Source organism: Metopolophium dirhodum, chromosome 7 (genome assembly GCF_019925205.1).
Source record: "Metopolophium dirhodum isolate CAU chromosome 7, ASM1992520v1, whole genome shotgun sequence".
Lineage (NCBI taxonomy): Eukaryota > Metazoa > Arthropoda > Insecta > Hemiptera > Aphididae > Metopolophium > Metopolophium dirhodum.
The window spans coordinates 3,538,014-3,561,235 of NC_083566.1; the positions used below are offsets into that span (position 1 = coordinate 3,538,014).

Consider the following 23,222-nt stretch of genomic DNA (forward strand, 5'->3'; position numbering starts at 1 on the left):
TTTTCTATACACCATAAAATTTACAAAATATTTTGACTCTTTTTGAGCTGTTTACGGCCATTGTCAGTTTTCAATTTTTTTAGTTTTTTTTCTATAAATATCAATGAAATTTTATCTGTTGAGTAAAAAAGCTTGAAAATTTAATAGAAGGCTCCTAGGTTATTGTTTCAAAGGCAGATGAAAAAAATTAAAAATCCTTAGTCACAGTTTTTATTTATAAGCATTTAAAGTTCAAATTTTGCAAAATACTGAAAAATCACGAAAAATAGCAAATTATTTTGATGAGAATTCATAAAAATTTTTCTTTTTAAATCTAAGATTTGAAAATGTAATATAACTCGTAGGGCTAGGGACTTCATGCCCTTAAAAACCTTAAAATATGCATGCATTTATGCCATAAAGAATCAAAAAATATGCTTTTAAAATATGCATTTAAAAAAAATTATATTTGTAAAACATTATAATTAATTAAATAAAAAAATTAAATTAGTAATAAATAATAGTACTATTTTTAGATTTTATGATATATATGATGATCTGAGATAATTGTATTCTTTTTTTCAGTTTTGTTTTCATCTTATGTTGAGTTTTTATCTAAAACAAAAAATTTTAAATTTTTTTAAAAACAATTTAAATTGAATACATTTTTATATTTTTACATAGCACTAATTACCTTGAGCATTACATTGGACTATAAGATACATTCTTAAGTTGGGAAATTTAAATGACCGCCTGTTATCAGCCAAAATATTTTTATATTTAGAAAAGGAACGTTCCACGTCTACGGAACTTATTGGCGCAAACTTAAAAAATGGTAAGCCACTACTACTAATATCTGCAGGCAAACCGTCCATTGATTCATTTTGTCCATTTAAAATGTTTGATATTTTTTGTAGTTGATCAAATCCAACATTTTTCTCCAAAACCTTTTTAATTTTGTCATCAATTGCTTTAGCTTGTGCAGATCCTTGAATATTTGCAGAATGTAAATGTTCTTTTGCAGTTTTAATTATTTTAATGGATTCAGTTAGTGCCACGCCTTGGATTTCAAGTCGAGTGATAGATGAAGATATAAATCCATAATTTGACATAATAAAAATTAAATTTGCTTCTAAATTATTTGATTTTAAAATTTGTTTACATTTCTTGATAGATTCTGCATTGTTTTCATCAAGCATATCAATTATGCGTTCAATTATTTTAAAATTATTGCAATAGTATGAAGCCGCATCTATCCATGTACCCCACCTGGTCAAAATAGGCTGCGGAGGTAATGGAATATCAGGTGCAACAGATTTTAATATTTGAATACGTGACGGCGCCTTAAGAAATGATTTTTTTACATTGGATACGAGTTGATCGACGTTTTTATACTGGTTTCTTATTTCTTCAGCAACACGGTGAAGTCCGTGTGCTAGACAAGTAACATGTATTACTTTAGTATACAAATTTTGAATTGCTTTACCGGCCTTAAACGTTTACTATTCACGGCCTACGGCCTACCTCTATCTACAAATAGTCATAATATAGTCTATAAAATGTTATTGTTATGATAAGGTAACACATATTTGGTATCATTATCGGGAATCACGCGTGGGGTGTACCGATAAGTAATAATACATTTATAATTTATAGTAATCGCCGATCGACTTTTACTCCTTCATATAAATAATTGTCAAATATGCACTTATAAAATGAAAAATGGTCAAATATGCACTTATAAATGAAAAATGGTCAAATATGCAAAATATGCAACTATAAATTTTAAATATAAACTTGTATTGCAATGAAACAAATTTCTATATTATTTAGCTATGTTTTTGATGATTATTTAAAAACATGCAATCTCCTAGAAGTCCCGAGCCCTAAATATAAGATTACTCATAAGTTTGTCTACCTTTATCAAAAAAAAAATGTCTAGAAGAAACTTAAATTAAATTATTATGAGCGTCTGAAATTTATATTTTTACAACATTTGATATTTACTCGATTTCTCATGTAACAATTTTCTTATTTTATTGTAATTAAAAAACGAATGACTGTAGATACTTGAAAATTTCACTGAATGTTTATATTAGCATTTTCTATACACCATAAAATGTTGAAAATATTGGATCACCCCACATTCCATATTTATCGTTTATTAGTTATCCCGTGTTTTTATTTAAGTCTAAATATTGTATATTACAAGTGATATTATAGAAATGACAATAAATGAATAAATAAAATTATTATAATCAGGAAATCGGCAATTATAGACAGCATTCCTTTACTGACCCAAGCCCGGATTAAGGGAGAGGCCAAGCGGGGCAAGATCCCGGGGCCCATATTTATCCCCAAAATATATTTTTTAACGCGTCAAATACAGTTTAAAAAAAAAATATATGTAAGTAGGTGGGTATGTAGTTTATAATACAATTACACAACACACGAAATAACGTGAACAAAATAAAGAAAAGGCATAAAAGTTCATTAATAAATTTAAAATATTAAAATGGACATTTCTACGCTAAATAATTTCTCGCCAAGTAAATAAATTATTGAAACAAAATAAATGTACTTTAATTCAATTTACTTAGCATTCATTTATGACATCAAATCTTTATAGTGCTTAAAGATCAGTTTTTTTTTTACTTAGCCGTTTTTTACACGGAGTTCGACGAAGTGTTTTTGTTGTGATATCATAGAATTGAATAATGTTATTATTAGTAGATATGTAATACTAATTATAATTAATAATCTAATATTTTTAATCATTTATCAATTAAATTATCTTTATTCACGTCGTTCCCGCATAGGCGCAAATTGGGGGGGGGCTAAGCCCCTCAAACTTTGCTGTGCCCCCTCCCCCCCCAAAAAAAAACCTAGAACATACAATTTTAAAATGCGATATTGCAATGGTCTGCTTGCTATTAATATATTCAGCTCTCCCAAGTTGAAATTGCGCCTATGCGTTCACGACTTCACATTGCCACGTTGTTGTAGAATTAATCCCGCCGTAAGTCATATTATTGTTCATAGACCATAGGTAATTAATAATTAATAACTATACTGAAAATATCTTCGACCTGGTAAAGCCAGGTGTGAAAAGTTCTCGATTAATTTCTGGAAGGCTTAAGTTTGTTAGCGATCATGGCCTGAGGAGAAGGACTAGGCCATCCCTAAATTATTGGAAAATATCCAGAGTATTATACATTATTTATAAAATTATACATTATATATAAAATTATTCATTTCCAACATCTCAATAAATGCAAATAACAGTTTTTTAAGAGTTTTTTTTTAAATTTGAATTTTTAAAAGATAAAGGTTATTTAAAAATGTTGAAATTGTTTCTATTTCTAAGCGGTATAATGAACGTTATATTGGATACAATGGGAAAAACACAACAACTTACCCTCAGAAATATTGTCACAATTCAATTTTATAATAGGTATTTTTTCTTTAAAACCAAAATTAAGTGAGTTCTACTCAGATTTCGTAAACTTGTTTTGTCCATATCGAACGTGTGTAAGACAGAGAAAACACATGCGGGTGTTACGTTCTCTTAATATTATAATGACTAATGACTAATGAGTAATAACATAATATTGTTAATATTATTTACGGTACGGCGGTTGGTGACTACCACGGATCTGGAAAGTGGAAACATTGTGAAATACTTGTCTATGATTGTGGCCATAGACATAGGCGTGCGCAGACTTTGTCCGCAGGGGGGGCCCCTTAAAAATGTCTGAATCAAAGATTCTTGTACTAATAACTACCGTAAAAGGGGGTGACTTCGGACATGTGGGGTGAATTCGGACAACACCATGTTTTTTTAGTCATCTTATAATTTTAGGATACACGTTTAATAAAAGTTGAAAACTGATAGGTACTCTACGTTTATATTTATTGTAACCTCCATAGAAAATAATATTTATTGATGACATAATGGTGTCATAGTACATGTTATGGAGGTAAATACAAAATATTATATTTTTGTATTTTTAAATTACATAACTACATTGACTACTGTAGCACAACAGCAAATAGAAATATTTGATTGCGGTTTTCGGTTACCTATACCCGTGAACTTGTCTGTGTTAATTGGTAATTGCATTGATTTTATAATATACTATAAAATCAATGGTAATTGGTACCTATATGTGCAAATTGTTAAGTAACTTGATTTCACACTGTAGTGTTAAATCGTCTTAATTATGACCAAACGTGGGTGATGACTTCGGACAACTATGCTCAGATCGTATGTCAACAATGTAGGAGGTCGTCGGTATATAAGAATTATAGTCATAATATGTTATTTAAAATGTCGTTGATGGTGTTAGTTATAAAAAAATAACAACACAATAAGTACAGTGATAACATGTAGACATCAAGACATGTTGATAGAAAAGTAAATAATTTTTTTTTTAGAATATTTAATAAATTATGTTGTATTTGCGATAAATGTATGAGGTTTTAGATTCTGAGTGAAACGATGAATGTATTGATTTTACAATGATGTGTGTTTTTTTTAGATTCTGAGTGAAACGATGAATGTATTGATTTTACAATGATGTGTGTTTTTTTTTTTATTTTTTTTATTTTTTTTTTTATTTTTTTTTTATTTTTTTATTTTTGTGTCTGTGTACACGATAAGTAGTCGAAATAATGCTTCGATTTTCGACTTCAGTATCTTGTTCGATGGGAAAGTGAATATCGTTGGTGCATTGGGGAGGTCAAAATTTTAATTTCCCAGTAGTTTTCAAAAGCGATGTGAAAAACAAAAGAAAAATTAAGGAAAAACGGGAATTTTTACGCAAAATCGATTTTTAACAAAATCGATTTTGGTTATTGGTGTAACTCTAAAACAAATGACCGTAGATGCATGAAATTTTCACTGGTTGTTTATATTTGCATTTTCTATACACAATACAATTTTGAAAATATTTTGACTCTTTTTGAGCTGTTTACGGCCATTGTCAGTTTTCAATTTTTTTAGTTTTTTTTTCTATAAATATCAATAAAATTTTATCTGTTGAGTAAAAAAGCTTGAAAATTTAATAGAAGGCTCCTAGGTTATTGTTTCAAAGGCAGGTGAAAAAAATTAAAAATTCTTAGTCACAGTTTTTAATTATAAGCATTTAAAGTTCAAATTTTGACAAAATACGGAAAAATCACGAAAAATAGCAAATTATTTTGAGTTGAAATTCATAAAAATTTTTCTTTTTAAATCTAAGATTTGAAAATGTAATATAAGATTACTCATAAGTTTGTCTACCTTTATCAAAAAAAAAAATGTCTAGAAGAAACTTAAATTAAATTTTTATGAGCGTCTGAAATTTATATTTTACAACATTTGATATTTACTCGATTTCTCATGTAACAATTTTCTTATTTTATTGTAATTAAAAAACAAATGACTGTAGATACTTGAAAATTTCACTGAATGTTCATATTAGCATTTTCTATACACCATAAAATGTTGAAAATATTTTGACTCTTTTTGAGCTGTTTACGGACATTGTCAGTTTTCAATTTTTTTAGTTTTTTTTTCTATAAATAACAATAAATTTTTATTTGTTGGGTAAAAAAGCGTGAAAATTTAATATAAGGCTCCTGATATATCGTTCTAATAGCAGTTGAAAAATATTAAAAATACATAGGCACAATTTTTTTTTATAAGCATTTAAAGTTCAAATTTTGACAACATTTATCAAATTTATAATTTATTAATTATTTTGTGGTTAAAAATGTATAAAATGTTTAACTTTTATGGCTAAGGATTTAAAATTTAAAACAAGGCTCCACGTAAATAGGTTATATATAAATTACTTTATTCACAATAATATCATCAAATATACTTGGTAATATCATAGGCTGACTGACCGTTTTCGCTCAGAATCGTTTTTCTTATACAATGATATTATATCATTGAATTCAAATTTAACACCATCCATTACAGTGACCCACTTGTAACCTACTGTAGAGCAGAGCGACATCCACTTATCCACCTTTTTTTTATTTTTTTTTTTATTTTTTTATTTTTGTGTCTGTGTACACGATAAGTAGTCTAAATAATGCTTCGATTTTCGACTTCAGTATCTTGTTCGATGGGAAAGTGAATATCGTTGGTGCATTGGGGAGGTCAAAATTTTAATTTCCCAGTAGTTTTCAAAAGCGATGTGAAAAACAAAAGAAAAATTAAGGAAAAACGGGAATTTTTACGCAAAATCGATTTTTAACAAAATCGATTTTGGTTATTGGTGTAACTCTAAAACAAATGACCGTAGATGCATGAAATTTTCACTGGTTGTTTATATTTGCATTTTCTATACACAATACAATTTTGAAAATAATTTGACTTTTTTTGAACTGTTTACGGACATTGTCAGTTTTCAGTTTTTTTAAATTTTTTTTCTATAAATATCAATAAAATTTTATTTGTTGGGTAAAAAAGCTTGAAAATTTAATAGAAGGCTCCTAGGTTATTGTTTCAAAGGCAGATGAAAAAAATTAAAAATCCTTAGTCACAGTTTTTTTTTATACACGTTTAAAGTTCAAATCTTGAAAAAATACGGAAAAATCACGAAAATTTGCAAATTATTTTGAGTTAGAAATTCATAAAAAATTTTCTTTTTAAATCTAAGATTTTAAAATCTAATACAAGATTCCTCATAAGTTTGTCTAACTTTATCAAAAAAAAAATTTCTACAAGAAAGTCAAATTAAATTTTTATGAGCGTTTTAAATTCATATTTTTACAACATTAGATATTCACTCGATTTCTCATGTACCGATTTCCTTATTTTCTTGTAATTCAAAAACGAATAACTGTAGATACATGAAAATTTCACTGAATGTTTATATTAGCATTTCCTATACACCATACAATTTTGAAAATATTTTGACACTTTTTGAGCTGTTTACGGGCATTTTCAGTTTTCAATTTTTTTAGTTTTTTTTTCTATAAATATCAATAAAGTTTTATCTGTTGGGCCAAAAAGTGTAAAAATTTAATACAAGACTCCTGATATATTTTTACAATAGCAGTTGAAAAATATTGAAAATACATAGGCACAGTTTTTTTTTATAAGCATTTAAAGATCAAATTTGGACAGAATTTATCAAAATCTCGAAAATTATCAACCATTGTAATTAATAAATTATAAAATGTTCAGTTTTTATAGCTAAGGATTGAAAATTTAAAACAAGATTCCATGTAAATAGATAATTCGGTTACCAAAAAATCTAAAAAATACACAAGCACAGTTTATTTGTATAGTCATTTTAAGTTCAAATTTGGACGAAATTACATAAAAACCTAGAATAACTATTTTAGTTATTTTGTTGTGATTGTATAATATTATTCGTGGGCACTTGAAACTTCTAATTTGTAATATTTTCATCGATATATTATGATGATAGTATCACGGTTTATTGTTGATGTATAACGCGTTATATGTACCTAATGGATATTGTGATATGATTAATTTGGAATTTATTATAGGTCATTTTTCTTTTTAATACCATAGATAAGTGTATAATATGTCTTATACCTAGACTGACATATCGTCTCCACTCAGAATCGTTTTTCTTATACAATGATATATCATTGAATTCAAATTTAATACCATCCATTATACAGTGACCCACTTGTAACCTACAGTACAGCAGAGCGACATCCACTTGCCCACCTTTTTTTATTTTAATTCATTACATTTTTTTTTAAATATCTATATTGTCCGAAGTCACCCATTATAATTATAACATCAGTTTTTAATGAAATCTAATAGGTACGTGTCCGAAGTCATCCCATTTTACGGGTCACTCCGGACAAAATTCAACTTTTAAAAAAAGTGTGAACTTTAATGACCTTAATGATTATTCTTCTGCTATATGATCTTCTTTTCACTCATTATAATAGTATTTTATTTACTAGTTAGGTATAATATGTAAAAGTTTAATGTAGATACCTACTAAATAAGAATATTCTGTTTTTTAGGTCTAAAATATTTGTTATTATATGAATTTGTTTTTAATATAATTCATGTTTACGTATTAAATTGCTTCTTTTCTCCTTATCTGCGGGCCGGTCAAAATTCATCCGCGGGCCGCCATTTGGTGACCCCTGCCATAGACCTTGGGACTTTAAGATAATGGACCGCGCATTCCACTCCGCCCTACCAACAATGCACGGGAATCATAAGAGAAAGAAAGAAGAGAGAAAAGAGAGAAAAAATATAAAGTGTGATAATCATAGACCTATAAAACTAATACTGTATTTCCCAGGCGTCTTCTTTTCAATTTTACTCTATATCGTACCCATGACCTCTCTCTCTATGCTCATTGCCCTTCCAACGTTCTCCCTCCTTTAACTATATGTTTTGGTTTTTTTCTCGTCTCGTATCTCGTTCACACCATGATATAATTAACATGGTTCACACATCTGAAGTTTAATTTTTACACTTTACCTCTCTGGTTGTGCACTTGTTCCTCTGTCATTATAAGTCCTACGAGTCACGGCGTCGTCGTCGCCATCGATACCACCTGGTCAGAGAGAAAGAGAGTATATACGACAAGAGTATAGAAAACCGCATCGTCTACTCCGAGTCGGGCAACAAATAATGCCCCTTAGCTGCATAACACTGGTAAATCGAATTTTTAAAATACCAATATTACCTAATGAATTACGTATTTACGTATTTAAGTTTAGTAGATCTAACATATTATACATTTATAATCTATTATTTTTATGAAAATAAAAAAAATGTTTATATTATTTATATCATATTTAAAAAATATAATTTCAAATTAAATAATAAATAATTTTGTAATATTAAATTTATTATTATCAGTCAATAATAAACTTTATAAAAAATGGGGAGAAAATGTCCGCATCAAAAATATATCGGGAGGGAAGGGGGAAATGTCCTACTAGACCTAAAACAATCGGGGAGAAAATGTCCATTTACCAAAATTTACACCGTGTACACTCGACGAACGAAGTATTCATATTCATAATATTTTTCTGTTAATTTTCTTATTTCTTATTTGGTATAATATTAAAAGGTAGAAAATGTATTAAACATCTGTAGGTATAAGGTACCTAGAAATATTTTGATTTGATTACCTAGGATTTTTATAATTGTACAAACTTGATATCAAATTAAATTATTTCATTTGTAAAAACAATGAAATGTAAAAAAATATTATTCTATATCTTTTTTGTAATGGGTGATTTTACTCTAAGATTACTTAAAAATATAGAAAAAACGATTCTACGCAAATGCGTTTTGTCTATGTTTTGCACAGGTCAGTGAGAGAAAACAAATAGTGTGCTGACATCCACTTTATAGTCGTGACAGCAGCGTTAAGATTTCCATAATTTCAAAATATTCTTATTGTATCAATATTTGCAAAAGGCAATATTAAAAAAAAAATTTATTAGATATTCTAGACACAGTATGTATTTCAAATTTATTTAACTAGATCTTAAAATAGTTTATTTATTTCTAAACATATTACTTAACTATTATTACAGGGGCGTATACAAGGGGGGGGATGTGAGGGTCAGATCCCCCCCCAATAGGCCTTTTTTTAAATTTTATAAAATAGTGTTCTTAATGACTTAATGTAAGGAAATTACAAGGAAAAAAAAATGGCAAGGATTTTTTGTAAATTTTTATTTTAACACATTCAACAATTAATTAAAAATAATTTACTTAATATTAATCAGTAATCATATATTTATTTCATATTCATATAATCGTATTATGTGATATTTGATAATATGTATATTATATATACAAGTATAATAAATTATTATAAGATAATAATATGTGGCAGACCAGCCACGGCCCACGGGCCGTCGCCAGTCGCCACCGTCACCGATATCAACGCGGCGGAGACGACGCCCGCATGTCCGTGCGTATAATAATAGGTACATTTTCCTATACATTAGAAAAAGAAATATAAAAATAGCTAAAAATAGCTTAAATAATAAATATTATTATCTAAAAACAAAAAACAACCACAAATATTATGTCAGTTGTACGAACAAGTCATAACTACATATAACTACTTGTAGAATTTAAAATAAAATGTATTGAATTTATATGTTTTATCATTTATTAGGTATTTAAATGTGCACATACCTAGGTTTAGGTATTTTTGTTCCATAATAATTTGTTTGCAACTGATCCCCCCCCATACAAAAGTTATGTATACGCCACTGTATTATTACATAACTTAACTCTACATTAAAATTATTTAGTTGATGTCATTGAAGAGCACGTAAGAACTAAAAGTGTGCAACAAATGGACGGTCCATCATCAAATAATTTGCGAAGACCTACAACTTCACCATATATCAAAATCGTCGAACAGCCTGCTTCAAAAGCATTAAAGTTTAGATATGAGTGTGAAGGTAGATCAGCCGGAAGTATACCTGGAGTTAATAGTACCACTGAAAATAAAACCTACCCTACAATTCAAGTAATATTACTAATAAATTATTTTTTCTTATTAAAATAATATATTGTGATTTTGTTTTCAGATAGTAGGTTATAAAGGCAGGGTTGATGTTGTAGTATCATGTGTTACAAAAGATATACCATATATATCTCACCCTCATAACCTTGTGGGACGTGATTGCAATAAAGGAATTTGTATTAAAGAAATTAATAATGAATCAATGGTGGCAAGTTTTAAAAAATTGGGAATACAATGTGTAAGAAGAAAAGATATTGTCAAAGCACTCGAATTACGAGAAGAAATAAGAGTAGATCCATTTAGAAGTAAGTAAATTATTAAATATATCCAAATACTACTCTAATATGTTAACAACGTTATAATAGAACATTATGTATATGTATTTTAAAATATTTTACAGCTGGATTTTCACATAAAGAGAACCCAACTTCAATAGACTTAAATGCAGTAAGGTTGTGTTTTCAAGCTTTTATTAGCGGTACACGCAAAGGAGAATATAGTATTCTTGAACCAATTGTATCAGATACAATTTATGATAAAAGTTAGTTTGTTTAAACTTAATAAAGTTATTAGCATCCAACAGTGATTATTTTAAGTAACTTTTAGATTCTGAGCGAAGCGATGAATGTATTGATTTTACAATGATGTGTGTTTTTTTTTTATTTTTAGAAATATTTGATTGCGGTTTTCGGTTACCTATACCCGTGAACTTGTCTGTGTTAATTGGTAATTGCATGATTTTATAATATAATATAAAATCAATGGTAATTGGTACCTATATGTGCAAATTGTTAAGTAACTTTTTATATTCTTGAATTTATTATTTTTAGAAGCGATGTCGGATCTATCGATATGTAGATTAAGTGATGCAGCAGCTTCGGTTGTAGGTGATAAAGAAATCATATTATTATGTGAAAAAGTAACAAAAGGTAGAATAAAAATATATTTTATAATTTTTTAATGTGTACTGAAGTGCATGCTAATTATTTAGATGATATCCAAGTAAGATTTTTTGAGGAAAACGACGGTAAGTGCATTTGGGAAGACTATGGTGTTTTTAAAGCTTCAGATGTACATAAACAAGTGGCTATTTGGTTTAAGACTCCAAAATATAAAACAACAGAGGTAAACTTAAAATATTTATTTTTTGTAATTTTGAATGTATAATTCAAAACAGTTGTGGTTTAATAATTTAGACACACCGAATAAATAATTATGCCTTTTCATTTTTAATTTAGATTGACAATCCAGTTAATGTATGGATTCATTTAGAAAGACCTTCGGATGGCATGTGTAGTAACGCTCTCCCATTTACGTTCACTCCGGATTATTCAGGTATGTCCCCTCAGAAATATGATAGACTATGTCGGAGATTGACGAATATATGTATTATAGCACTGTGGAAGAGGGTACAGTTACAACTGTGAAATAATGTAATCGAAAGAAAAAGTTAACTTTCATAATTTTGCTTAACATTTATTAAACAAATTGTTGAAATCAAAAATAATAAACATATCAGGGTTCTGAGATAATTTAATTTAATTATTGACTGGCAGTAAATATTGAAATATTTTGCTTGTACTAACAATTAAATATTACTTAGATTATTGAGCATAATTTAATTATAAGAGTAGAGTAAATTAAGGTCTAGTCCATAGTTAATAAATTAACATATTAACAACTTATTTTCCTTTTTTCATTATATAAATAATTGTGTAATTTGTTTTTGATCATAATTTTCATTTTTTTTTTCTAATATTGTTTATGGGTATACATTTTTTTATTAATTGCAGTTAAATATTGTGAGCCAAGTTAATGTTCAAAAATCTATTTTATTAGTTTAAGTTTATACAATGTTTATTGATTTGTTTATTGCGCGTTATAGATCCACCCATGTTGAAAAGGAAAAGACAGAAATTATCTAGCGAAAGTGAACTTTTGAATAAATTACAGAGTACCTCTATTAGTGAGTAAAAATAATATAAATTACTTATAAGCTTTAATAAACAACCCTGGGCGATGTAAGGGGATTTTTTAAAAAAATGTTACTATTCGGTGCCGGTGTCAATGCGTTTATGTCAGTTTAATTTAATTAGCATGATATTAGTATTTATAAAGTAAATGAACATGTGACAGTGTGTCTGTACAAGCCTAATATTGTATTTTTTTCATCTTCTTTACATGTTCAAGTAAATATATAACATTATATATAACATTTTTAGTTTAATTGATATGTAGTATGTGAAAATATAAGGAGAATATATTATTTATTTTAAAAAAAACACGACTATTGCTAAATAATATGTTCTTTATGCAGCACAAGAATGCTTAAATCAAATTATTTTTTTCAAAATCTTTTTTCCAAATTTATATTAGATAAATGTAAAAATATATAATCCTGCGCAGTGGATTCTGTGCAAATGCTTTTTGTCTATGTTGGGCGTGGGCTAGAGTGAGAAAAACAAATAGTTCACTGACATCCTCTTAATAGAATTTTTTAATAATTCTATTTTTTATTAAATATAAAATATAATTTCTTAAGTAATTTTAGATCATGATCATCTTCATACACTATTTTATTTTGTTTAAATTATGTGATTTATAACGTTAAATATTTACATAAGTAACATTTGCATGCTTTACTGAAATAACCAATTCTATCATTTTAGTTCAGTCATCTAATTGCATTGTTGGAATGGTTGACAAATTGTCAATTTCTGAACCAATTACAGAAGAACCAGGTTCGAATTATATATTAGAATGTTTGCACTCAAAAATTAATACTCTTATTTTTATTATATAGAAACTAGTTCTAATCCCTATAGTGGTTTATATCCTAATTCGAGTGTTCTTCAACATGAAAATCAATTCCCAAACGTAAATTCTACCTCATTGTATGGGCCGACTACTACATTACTGAATACCAATAATCGACAACATACAGGTAAACTAATTTTCATTCTATCTGATGTTGGAATATTAAGAATATGAAACAAAAATACTACATAATATTATGTACTAGCTAATATTAAACTAGCATTATAACATATAATAATAAATGTAAATAAGTATACAAAACTTTATATGATTATGATAAAGGATAAAATAGAAAAAAGTCCTACAGTTAATAATAATGATCCAACACCTCAAAATAATTATGCTCCACCAACTATAACACCTTAACCATACCCAGCAGAAAGCAATAATGAGTCTGATCTTATGGAAACTTCATTCTCATATTTAGATTATAATGATTTAAGAACCTTGTTTGGAGAGTCCAATCAAGAAATAGATGCCCAAGACAATATAAATGTGTCTGACAGTTTTGATCGAATTGCTGATAACACTCTTAAAGAATTCTGTGAGTTTTACACAAACCGTAATTAATTGTTGTTAGTTAAAAATATCTAATTTATGATTTTGTTAGGTAAAATATTATATATAATATACACTGTTTTTCTTTTTACAATATTTCTATACAAACTTTATCCATTTGACATCTTTTTTTGTAAATAAACAATCAAATGTTTGCAATTGAAGAATGGACGTCTGTTGAAAATAATATATAAAATCAAATTTTGACCAATCCAAAGTTACCGGAGTTAATATATTTTTTATTTTACCTGTTTCCTAATATACTTCACGGAACAATTCTAGTTTAGCTCCCAAGTGATTTTTCGAAATTTATTTTTTTTGGAAATGTGTGTTTTTGTATGGTTTTTGTAATGGTACTGTAACGTGCCCCGGTCAATAGGATTGAAGGATGATGGAAAAAATGTAGATCTTGAGTTTTTAGTATAATATGTTTGATTTATTTAACTTATTCAACTGTGATTGATTATATAAAAATTACTCTAAGTCGAAATATACGAATGAAGCTAGCGAGATGTGACAATAGTTAGTGATGACTGTTCCTAAGCTCGTAGGTTGCTCGTCTGATGAACGCTTGTCCATCAGCTCTCCTCGATGGGTCTGTCCCTGTCCCTACTTATTCTGGATAACCGTATATGGTCATCTCGCGGCCTCGTCACGCGCTTGCACCCGGCAGGAAGTTGAACACATATATATGTTATTATTGTACACGTGCGGTGCTTTATTCCATATCACTCACGATTTATATGGACATTTTATGCGAGTTATTTATATAAGTAGTCATATATTGATTGACGCACGCCTTTCATGGTCACGCGCTCGATATTCGTTTGTTCTACTACACACGCAGCGCAGCTGCTATTATTATTACTATTAATGTAAATATTACGCGGCGCGTACTAAATACGATTACTTTGATCTACACTGTGATCTACTGGCTATATGGTGTTATTTTTAAATAAATGGTTAAACAGTCACAGCTCGCTACAGTACTTTAAAAAAAATCGCTTAATCTTCTAAAGGAAGTTATTTATTTATTTATTTATTTAACGCCAAGCGGCAATTTATAGATACATTGTACAATTAGTAGATTAACATGAAGTGATAATAATGAAATAAAATACATGGAAAATATAGTTATAATTATAGACTTAAGTTTAAACTTATACTAAACAGCGTTCAGCTAGAAGAGTACATGCTAAGGTAAAATAAACTAAAGACAAAAACATTCAGTAGAGATAAACAATAATATAGTCAGCCAAAGATCAGGAGCTATTAAGTAGGCGGAGCATTCTATCTAATGGATTATTAGAGGAGTAGTTAGTACGGTGAGAGGAGACAAGGTATAAAGAGTGATTTCTAGTGAAATGCACAGGAACGCGGAAAGAGATTGAGGACAGAAGGTTAGGGGCATCTATTGAGCCGTTGAGGAGGGAGGTGATGAATGAGAGGTCAGCATCGACACGACGAGATGCGAGAGTAGGGATATTTAAGGAAGTTCTAACTGGTAGGTAATCATGGGGTGGGTGAGCAATATTGAGTATAAAGGCGGCGTAGGAAAGGAAGCGGTTTTGGACACGCTCTAAACGTAATTGGTCCTTGGCTAGATATGGGTACCATACAACTGACCCATATTCTAAGACAGAGCGGACAAGGGAAAAATAGAGGGAGCGAAGACAAGTAGCGGACGTGAAAAGGCTAGTGTTGCGCTTTAAGAACCCCAGAGTTTTTAACGCTCTACCAACCGTAACATCAATATGGTGTTCAAAGGAAAGAGAAGGAGTGAGATAGAACCCAAGATCTTTGACAGTGGATACACGTTTGAGAGTAGAGCCATTAAGGGAATAAGGATGTATTATGCAAGTACGTTTTCTATGAAAAGACATAACATGACACTTGTTGAGGTTGAGCGTTAGGCCAATACGCTGGGCCCAGAGAGAGAAAGTATTGAGATCTGATTGAAGTTGAAGACTGTCAGACGGAGATGTAATTTTTGAGAAAAATTTAATATCGTCGGCAAACAGAAGAACTTTAGAGGATGAAATGTACCTGTTAATTGAGTTAACGAAAAGAATGAACAGAAGAGGACTGAGATGCCCTCCTTGGGGGACCCCAGAGGGAGTAATAAATAAGTCAGAGTCAACGCCGTGAACTCTTACGAATTGCTTTCTTTGACTTAAATAAGATTGGAGCCATGAGAGTAAAGGATTACCGATACCAAGTGAATCCAATTCAGAGATAAGGCGGCTATGAATGACAGTGTCGAAGGCTTTATTAAAGTCCGTGAACACAGCATCAACTTGACAATCAGATTCAAAGCTTTTTAAAATATATGATGTGAAAGATAGGCTGCAAGTGACAGTAGATTTCCCACTACGGAAACCATGCTGCTCATCCATTAGAATATGGTTAAGACTTCTTTTGATTGAGGAGTAGACGATGGACTCAAATAGTTTAGAAATGTGTGGTAGGATGGAAATAGGTCTGTAATTAGAAACGAGCGAGGGATCTCCAGATTTAAAAACAGGGGTGACAGAACATGTTTTCCAAGCAGCTGGAAAGATACCCTCATCAAGAGATAGCCTAAAGAGTATGAATAAAGGATAAACAATAGAATCTTGACAATTAAAAAGTAAACGTGCTGAAATCCCGTCAGGGCCATTAGAATTGGTGTTTTTTAAAGAGTTGAGTGCAAGTTGTACATCGTTGAGGGAGAAGTGACAATTAGAAGGAAGTTCATATGGAATAGTATTAATATTAGAAATATTGACGGGTGGAGAAATAGAGTTGTTATACATAGAATAAAAGTACTTAGAGAATAGGTTAGCCGAACCAAGAGGAGTATCAACCTTATCATTGTTCCAAAATAGTGTGGCGGGTATAGTGTTTTTCTGGTTTAGATTTTTAATAGATTTCCAGAATAGTGAGGGATTGCGATTGAACGAGTTTTCGGTATTTTTTATATAAGACTGGTAGTCTATTTTAGATTGGCGCTTGCATTTAGCACGAAGTTCGGAAAAAGCTGAGTAGTCATAGGGGGACCTCGAGCACTTATAGAGTGCGTGAGCTCGCTTTTTCTCCAAAATAAGATTTTTGAGAGAGGGAGATGTCCACGCAGGGAATTTTGGCAATTTAAATATTTTTGTGGGAACAAACAGATCGATAGCATGAAGTAGGGCTTCATTAAAAACAGAGGCTGCATCTTCGATTGTGTACTGTGAAAATGTTAACTCCCAATTAAAGGAGTTAATAAATTGCGTTATGGCAGGGTAGTTTGCAGCCTTAAAATCTTTATAAGTATGAGTATTAACTACTGATTTGTCAGATTGTGAAGGAAGGACCACGTGAAGAGGTGGGTGGTAAGGATCAGGAATAACCAAATATTCCGTTGCTAAATTGACTGTAATTCTATTGCAGTTGGAAAAGACAAGATCTAAGATACTGCTATGATTATTGCGAAAGAAATTATGCTGGAAAAAATTAAGGTAAGAAAAAGAATCAATAATAGTTGTGGAAATTATACTGGGATCATTAGTCCCGATTAATCCTAATTCATCAGAAGACCAGTTGATATTAGGGAGATTGTAATCACCACATATGACTAGGGAATTTGGTTTATAAGAGGAAATGATGTGTTCAACAGAAGTGGTATGGGATTCAACTACAGAAAGGGGGGATCGAGGGGGTAAGTATACACCTCCTACCAATAAGTGGCCAGAGTTTAGGGACAATATTACAAATACTTGTTCAACATTAGATACAGTTAGTGAAATAGGTTGAAAGGAACGGGTATCCTTGATAGCAATAAGAACTCCGCCACCTCGGGTAGAAGTGCTGTTATTATGGTTTCTATCAAGTCTTATTACTTGAAAGCCAGCGAAACCAAGTTCGCTGTCACTTATGTCAGGAGTCAGCCAGGTTTCTGTGAGAATAATGATATCATAAAAGTGAAACATGGGGAAAGAACATCTGAGGCTAACTAATTTTGTTCTTAGACCACGAATATTTTGATAGAATATTTTAAGGTTACAATTAAGGGCATTATCACAAAAGTTATTATTACAAATATTAGAAAAATTATTAGGTTTACAAAATGAGGCTTTAAGGTTAGTGAAGTCTAGCAAGAAAGAATCTAGAGTTATTTCAGCAGTGTAGCAGCGTGAGCAATTTGAAGAACGAAGTTTAATGTTATACATACAATTGCAGAGTGGATCAGTTAAGCAGGAGTAGTAGCATGAGTCATTTTTTACAGTTTTGTTGAGGCGACGGAGTGCTTGCCTAGGCAGCGAACAGTCGAGTACTGTTAGTTTTTTGATTGGGTAAAGGCCGAGTTCGATGTTTGATGGCGTCTGTCTTGGGATGATCTGCGGGCCGGTACAATATAGGGGAGTCCATCTCTGTATTTGATTACTAAGTCAGAATCACCGTTCTTTTTACGATTTTCCAAATCAGTGTATACGCGACGAATTGCTTCACGCTCACTGGGAGTGCGATCACGAGTAACCGAAATGGGATGGCGCATATTGTCAGTATGAGAAGATCTGATATTAGTATTATAGTCTGAGACAAGTTTCTGGGCTATTTCTTTGGACTGGAAGAAAACCTTGAGTGGTCGGGGACCTCGATCACTGGGTTTACCTAGCCTTATTGCTTTAAAGTCTGATGGTAATTCGGGAAAGTACGGTTTGATAGCCTCGGTTATTTTTAGGACGTCATTAGAGACTCTATCTTCTAATACAGAAGAAGAAAATTCTTGAGCACCACGAATAATGACATTTCGAGAACAGCGCTCACGTTCCGTGATCTCATGGAAAATGCTAGGAAAGGTGTCAGCCGAGGAGATAAGATGACTACTGTTTGCAGATTCAAGATCTTGGACTCGATTGCTGAGACTAGAGATGATTTTTTGGAGTTTGTCGTTCTCAGATTTTAATTCAACAACCTGAGAGGAAAGACGACCTAAGTTTTCATTGAGCTCAGAAAATTGAGCATTTTGAGATTCACACAAGCGTTTGCATTGGGCCAGGGTTTCTTTTTGTGTTTTTTGATGTTCAGCCATAGTGTTGTTAAAAACAACAAGGGTCAGCAGATCGGAAGAAGAAGAGGCTGGTTTAGAAGACTTGCCAGACATTACAGAAGCAATATTGCCAGCAGTGGTTGATCGGGTGGAGATCCTTGAGGGTGAGCTCTGATTCATTTAAATGAATACGCCTTGTAAGATAAGGTAGGCAACCAAAGCTGCAGGTAAGAAGACGGGCTGATGAGATGTGCGGGTTGATGAGCGGACAACTAACGATCACTGCATCACGATGTATATGTTTATATTTATATTTATAAATGTTGTTTCAACTATAAAACGCACACAGTGTATAATGCCCGGGTCAGTGCGCGGGTCTAATCTCTCAGATAACGCGATAACGACTGACACGGGTTTTCGAGATTTGTACCGATAAAAATAAGATTGAACTCACGTTTCTACAGCGGCCGTGAATAAGCTGGAAGCACTAATAGTTGCTCTTGAGGGGAGGGTATTGGTCAGACCGACTCAAAAACGACACCGGTCTGAAAGCGCACTTTTTAGAATAGATCAAGATAAAGAACACAAAAAACTGTCAATATTTACCGGAGTAATAAGTAAAAAGCACGGGAGCGAGTTTAATCGTTTGTCGTGTTAATAATCGACGATATAAAAAGTTATGTTCAAAAAACTTCAAAATACTCGATTTTCAAGTTTCAAGTTTCGAAGTTATGACACTTCAAATAAGGCAGTGATTACATAGTTTGTGGCACTCGTCGCTGCGCTCCTCGGCGCCGTCGCTGCGCTCCGCAAATCGAAAATATCCCCCGACTTGCTGTGTAACACCACCTCAAGTAGATCACAGAGTAAGTTATGTCGTAGAGTACGTGCAGTGATTACACATTTTGCAGCACTCGTCGTTGGGTCCTCGGCCAAACCTGAGAGTCGAGTATTCCTCGCGGCATTACAAAGTATAGTGTTCCGCGCATTGGTATAAACGTAAAATCGCTAACTTTAGAAGGCCATACCATCGAAAAAATGTCCGAACGACTTTTTTTTTTAAAATACCATTAAAAAAGTATACTAAAATACACATTTTTAAAAAAAAAAATTTAAAAAATCTTTTGGGAGCTATCTAGAATTATGCCACCAATGGTTTTAATCTAATTATTCAAAAATGTGATTCAATTTAATAAAAAATATTAGATTCTGAGTGTAACGAAATATGTAAAATATATTTTTAAAATCTATATATTTTGTATCTATATTTAATCTATATAAATAAAATCTATATTTCGTATAGTCTAAAAGTGATAAATCATATTATGTAGATATAAGATATTTTAAGCCTTGAGATAAACGGCCCAGACAGCAATTTTTTGTTTAATAATATTATTGTAATATTATAGTAACGAATTATATTAGTATAATGTTATTATAATATTATTACTGTTGTCAACTACAGTTGTACAGACGTCAAACATACACATTATATACGATACACAATAATCTGTAATCTTCGTCCGTTGAGTGTTTCTTTGATACGCGGTTATCGCGTATAATTTAAATTTTAAGAGGATGTTAGCGCACTATTTGTTTTCACAAAAAGCATTTGCGCAGAATCATTTTTTCTATGTTTTTAAGTAGTTTTAGAGTAAAATCACCCATTACAAAAAATAGGGAATAACATTTTAGAGGGAATGACATATCGGTTTTATATTTTATTGTTGTTTGACATTGTATTCGATTTTCAAAATAAAGAAAAAAATGTTGTAAATTTCAATTATGTTAAAATTGTTTTGAAAACATTTTTAGAGAAATCGAAATGTCATTCCCTCAAAAATATTATTCTCTATATTTTTTTAAGGAGTGAATTTACTCTAAGATTACTTGAAAACATAGATCAAACGATTCTGCACAAATGCTTTTTGTCTATGTTGCGCGTGGGCTAGAGAGAGAAAACAAATAGTGCCCTAACATCCTCTTAATAGAATTTCTTAATAATTCTATATTTTATTAAATATAAAATATAATTTCTTAAGTAATTTTAGATCATGATCATCTTTATACACTATTTTACTTTGTTTTAATTATGTGATTTTCAACGTTAAATGTTTACATAAGTAACATTTGCATGCTTTACTGAAATAACCAATTCTATCATTTTAGTTCAGTCATCTAATTGCATTGTTGAAATGGTTGACAAATTGTCAATTTCTGAACCAATTACAGAATATCCAGGTTCGAATTATATATTAGAATGTTTGCACTCAAAAATTAATACTCTTATTTTTATTGTATAGAAACTAGTCCTAATCCCTATAGTGGTTTATATCCTAATTCGAGTGTTCTTCAACATGAAAATCAATTCCCAAACGTAAATTCTACCTCATTGTACGGGCCGACTACATTACTAAATACCAATAATCGACAACTTACAGGTAAACTAATTTTCATTCTATCTGATGTTGGAATATTAAGAATATGAAACAAAAACACTACATAATATTATGTACTAGCTAATATTAAACTAGCATTATAACATATAATAATAAATGTTAATACAGTATTGCTAAGTATACAAAACTTTATATAGTTATGATAAAGGATAAAATAGAAAAAAGGTTTAAAACATAGTATGATAATTGATTTTTTAAGTTTATCAATAATAACAGTTTACTAATGCTATTTTTTTTTGGAATTTACCAGGAATTCAAAATTTTGCGTACACTATTACAAATGTATGTCCTACAGTTAATAATAATGATCCAACACCTCAAAATAATTATGCTCCACCAACTACAACACCTTTACCATACTCAGCAGAAAGCAATAATGAGTCTGATCTTACGGAAACTTCATTCTCATGTTAAGATTATAATGACTTAAGAACCTTGTTTGGAGATTCCAATCAAAAAATAGAAGCTCAAGACAATATAAATGTGTCTGACAGTTTTGATCGAATTGCTGATAACACTCTTAAAGAATTCTATGAGTTTTACACAAACTGTAATTAATTGTTGTTAGTTAAAAATATCTAATTTATGATTAGGTAAAATATTATATATAATATACACTGTTTTTCTTTTTACAATATTTCTATACAGATTTTATCCATTTGACATATTTTTTTGGAAATAAACAATCAAATGTTTGCAATTGAAGAATGGACGTCTGTTGAAAATATTATATAAAATAAAATTTTGACCAATCCAAAGTTACCGGAGTTAATATATTTTTTATTTTACCTGTTTCCTAATATACTTCACGGAACAATTCTAGTTTAGCTCCCAAGTGATTTTTTGGAATTTATTTTTTTGTGAAATGTGTGTTTTTGTATGGTTTTTGTAATGGTACTTTAAAAAAAATCGCTTAATCTTCTAAAGGAAGTTATGTTCAAAAAACTTCAAAATACTCGATTTTCAAGTTTCAAGTTTCGAAGTTATGACACTTCAAATAAGGCAGTGATTACACAGTTTGCAGCACTTGTCGTTGGGTCCTCGGCCAAACCTGAGAGTCGAGTCCGCCTTGCGGCATTACAAAGTATACCTAGTGTTCCGCGCATTGGTATAAACGTAAAATCGCTAACTTTAGAAGGCCGTACCATCGAAAAAATGTCCGAACAAGTCGTTACTAGTACCATTAAAAAAGCATACTAAAACTAAAAAATATAACTAAAAAAAAATTACTAAAAATACTAAAAAAAAATTTAAAAAAATCTCTTGGGAGCTATCTAGAATTAACTATTATAATATTATCATTACAAAATTTTCCCTGGGAGGGTAGGTTTTAAATGAAAAATTACCATTTGCAACTCATGGTACTTTCTAAGCCTTGTACCGGAAAATATCTCGCGAAGTAAGCACAATTATTAAAATACCAAATTAGGTGTACAGCAGACTGTTGTCAAATGTCAACTACAATTGTACAGTTGTCAAACATACACATTATATACGATACAGGATAATCTGTAATCTTCGTCCGTTGAGTCCGATTATCGCGTATTTTGGATATTCCAAAAAAAAATTATAGGTACGTGATAACGTACCTATTATATAATATTATAATCGCTTATTGTTATCCCTATCCCTAACACTGGTAAATCGAATTTTTAAAATACCAATATTACCTAATGAATTACGTATTTACGTGTGTAATTTACGAATCGTGGACATCCCCCCCAACTGGACTGTTTTCGGTCTAGTAGGACATTTCACCCCCGATATATTGTTGATGAAGACATTTTCCCCCCATTTTTTTTTAAAAAATTGACTATTTAATAATATTATTTTTTTACCTACTATCTAATATTTTCAAATATTTTAATAAATATAATAAATTTTAGATGTATATTATTA

At 30.4% G+C, this 23,222-nt stretch overlaps 2 protein-coding genes across 5 annotated transcripts; one reads left to right on the forward strand and one right to left on the reverse strand.

Annotated features, from left to right (window-relative positions):
• Positions 1–404: 404 nt before the first annotated feature.
• LOC132949533 (uncharacterized) lies at positions 405–1,492 on the reverse strand. Its single transcript, XM_061020473.1, has 2 exons — positions 674–1,492; positions 405–594 (listed from the first exon to the last, which is right to left on the reverse strand). Exons 1-2 carry the CDS (start codon positions 1,176–1,178, stop codon positions 578–580), a joined length of 522 nt encoding a protein of 173 aa, XP_060876456.1. The 5' UTR covers positions 1,179–1,492; the 3' UTR covers positions 405–577.
• Positions 1,493–8,331: 6,839 nt separating this feature from the next.
• LOC132948464 (embryonic polarity protein dorsal-like) lies at positions 8,332–22,081 on the forward strand. 4 transcript variants are annotated; one of them, XR_009665026.1, is made up of 16 exons: positions 8,332–8,632; positions 10,258–10,478; positions 10,540–10,780; positions 10,876–11,016; positions 11,145–11,201; positions 11,306–11,404; positions 11,467–11,600; positions 11,714–11,810; positions 12,361–12,441; positions 13,145–13,216; positions 13,279–13,419; positions 13,720–13,836; positions 21,034–21,105; positions 21,168–21,305; positions 21,574–21,886; positions 21,972–22,081. XR_009665026.1 is itself a non-coding variant. In XM_061018921.1 (15 exons), the coding sequence occupies exons 2-15, from the start codon at positions 10,302–10,304 to the stop codon at positions 21,735–21,737; spliced, it is 1,731 nt and encodes a 576-aa protein (XP_060874904.1). In that variant the 5' UTR covers positions 8,332–8,632; positions 10,258–10,301; the 3' UTR covers positions 21,738–22,081. The 4 variants fall into 4 exon arrangements, 3 of the variants coding, with proteins under 3 accessions (XP_060874904.1, XP_060874905.1, XP_060874906.1); XM_061018921.1 differs by having other exon boundaries at positions 21,574–22,081; XM_061018922.1 differs by lacking the exon at positions 13,720–13,836 and having other exon boundaries at positions 8,335–8,632; positions 21,574–22,081.
• Positions 22,082–23,222: the final 1,141 nt, after the last annotated feature.

Excerpts from the sequence above, each read along its gene's own strand:
- LOC132949533 (XM_061020473.1), bottom strand. The coding sequence starts at position 1,178 with ATGCTTGATGAAAACAATGCAGAATCTATCAAGAAATGTAAACAAATT.
- LOC132948464 (XM_061018921.1), top strand. The coding sequence starts at position 10,302 with ATGGACGGTCCATCATCAAATAATTTGCGAAGACCTACAACTTCACCA. Across the intron at positions 10,479-10,539 it reads AAACCTACCCTACAATTCAA|ATAGTAGGTTATAAAGGCAG; the intron begins GTAATATTACTA and ends TTTTGTTTTCAG. Across the intron at positions 11,017-11,144 it reads AGATACAATTTATGATAAAA|AAATATTTGATTGCGGTTTT; the intron begins GTTAGTTTGTTT and ends TTTTATTTTTAG.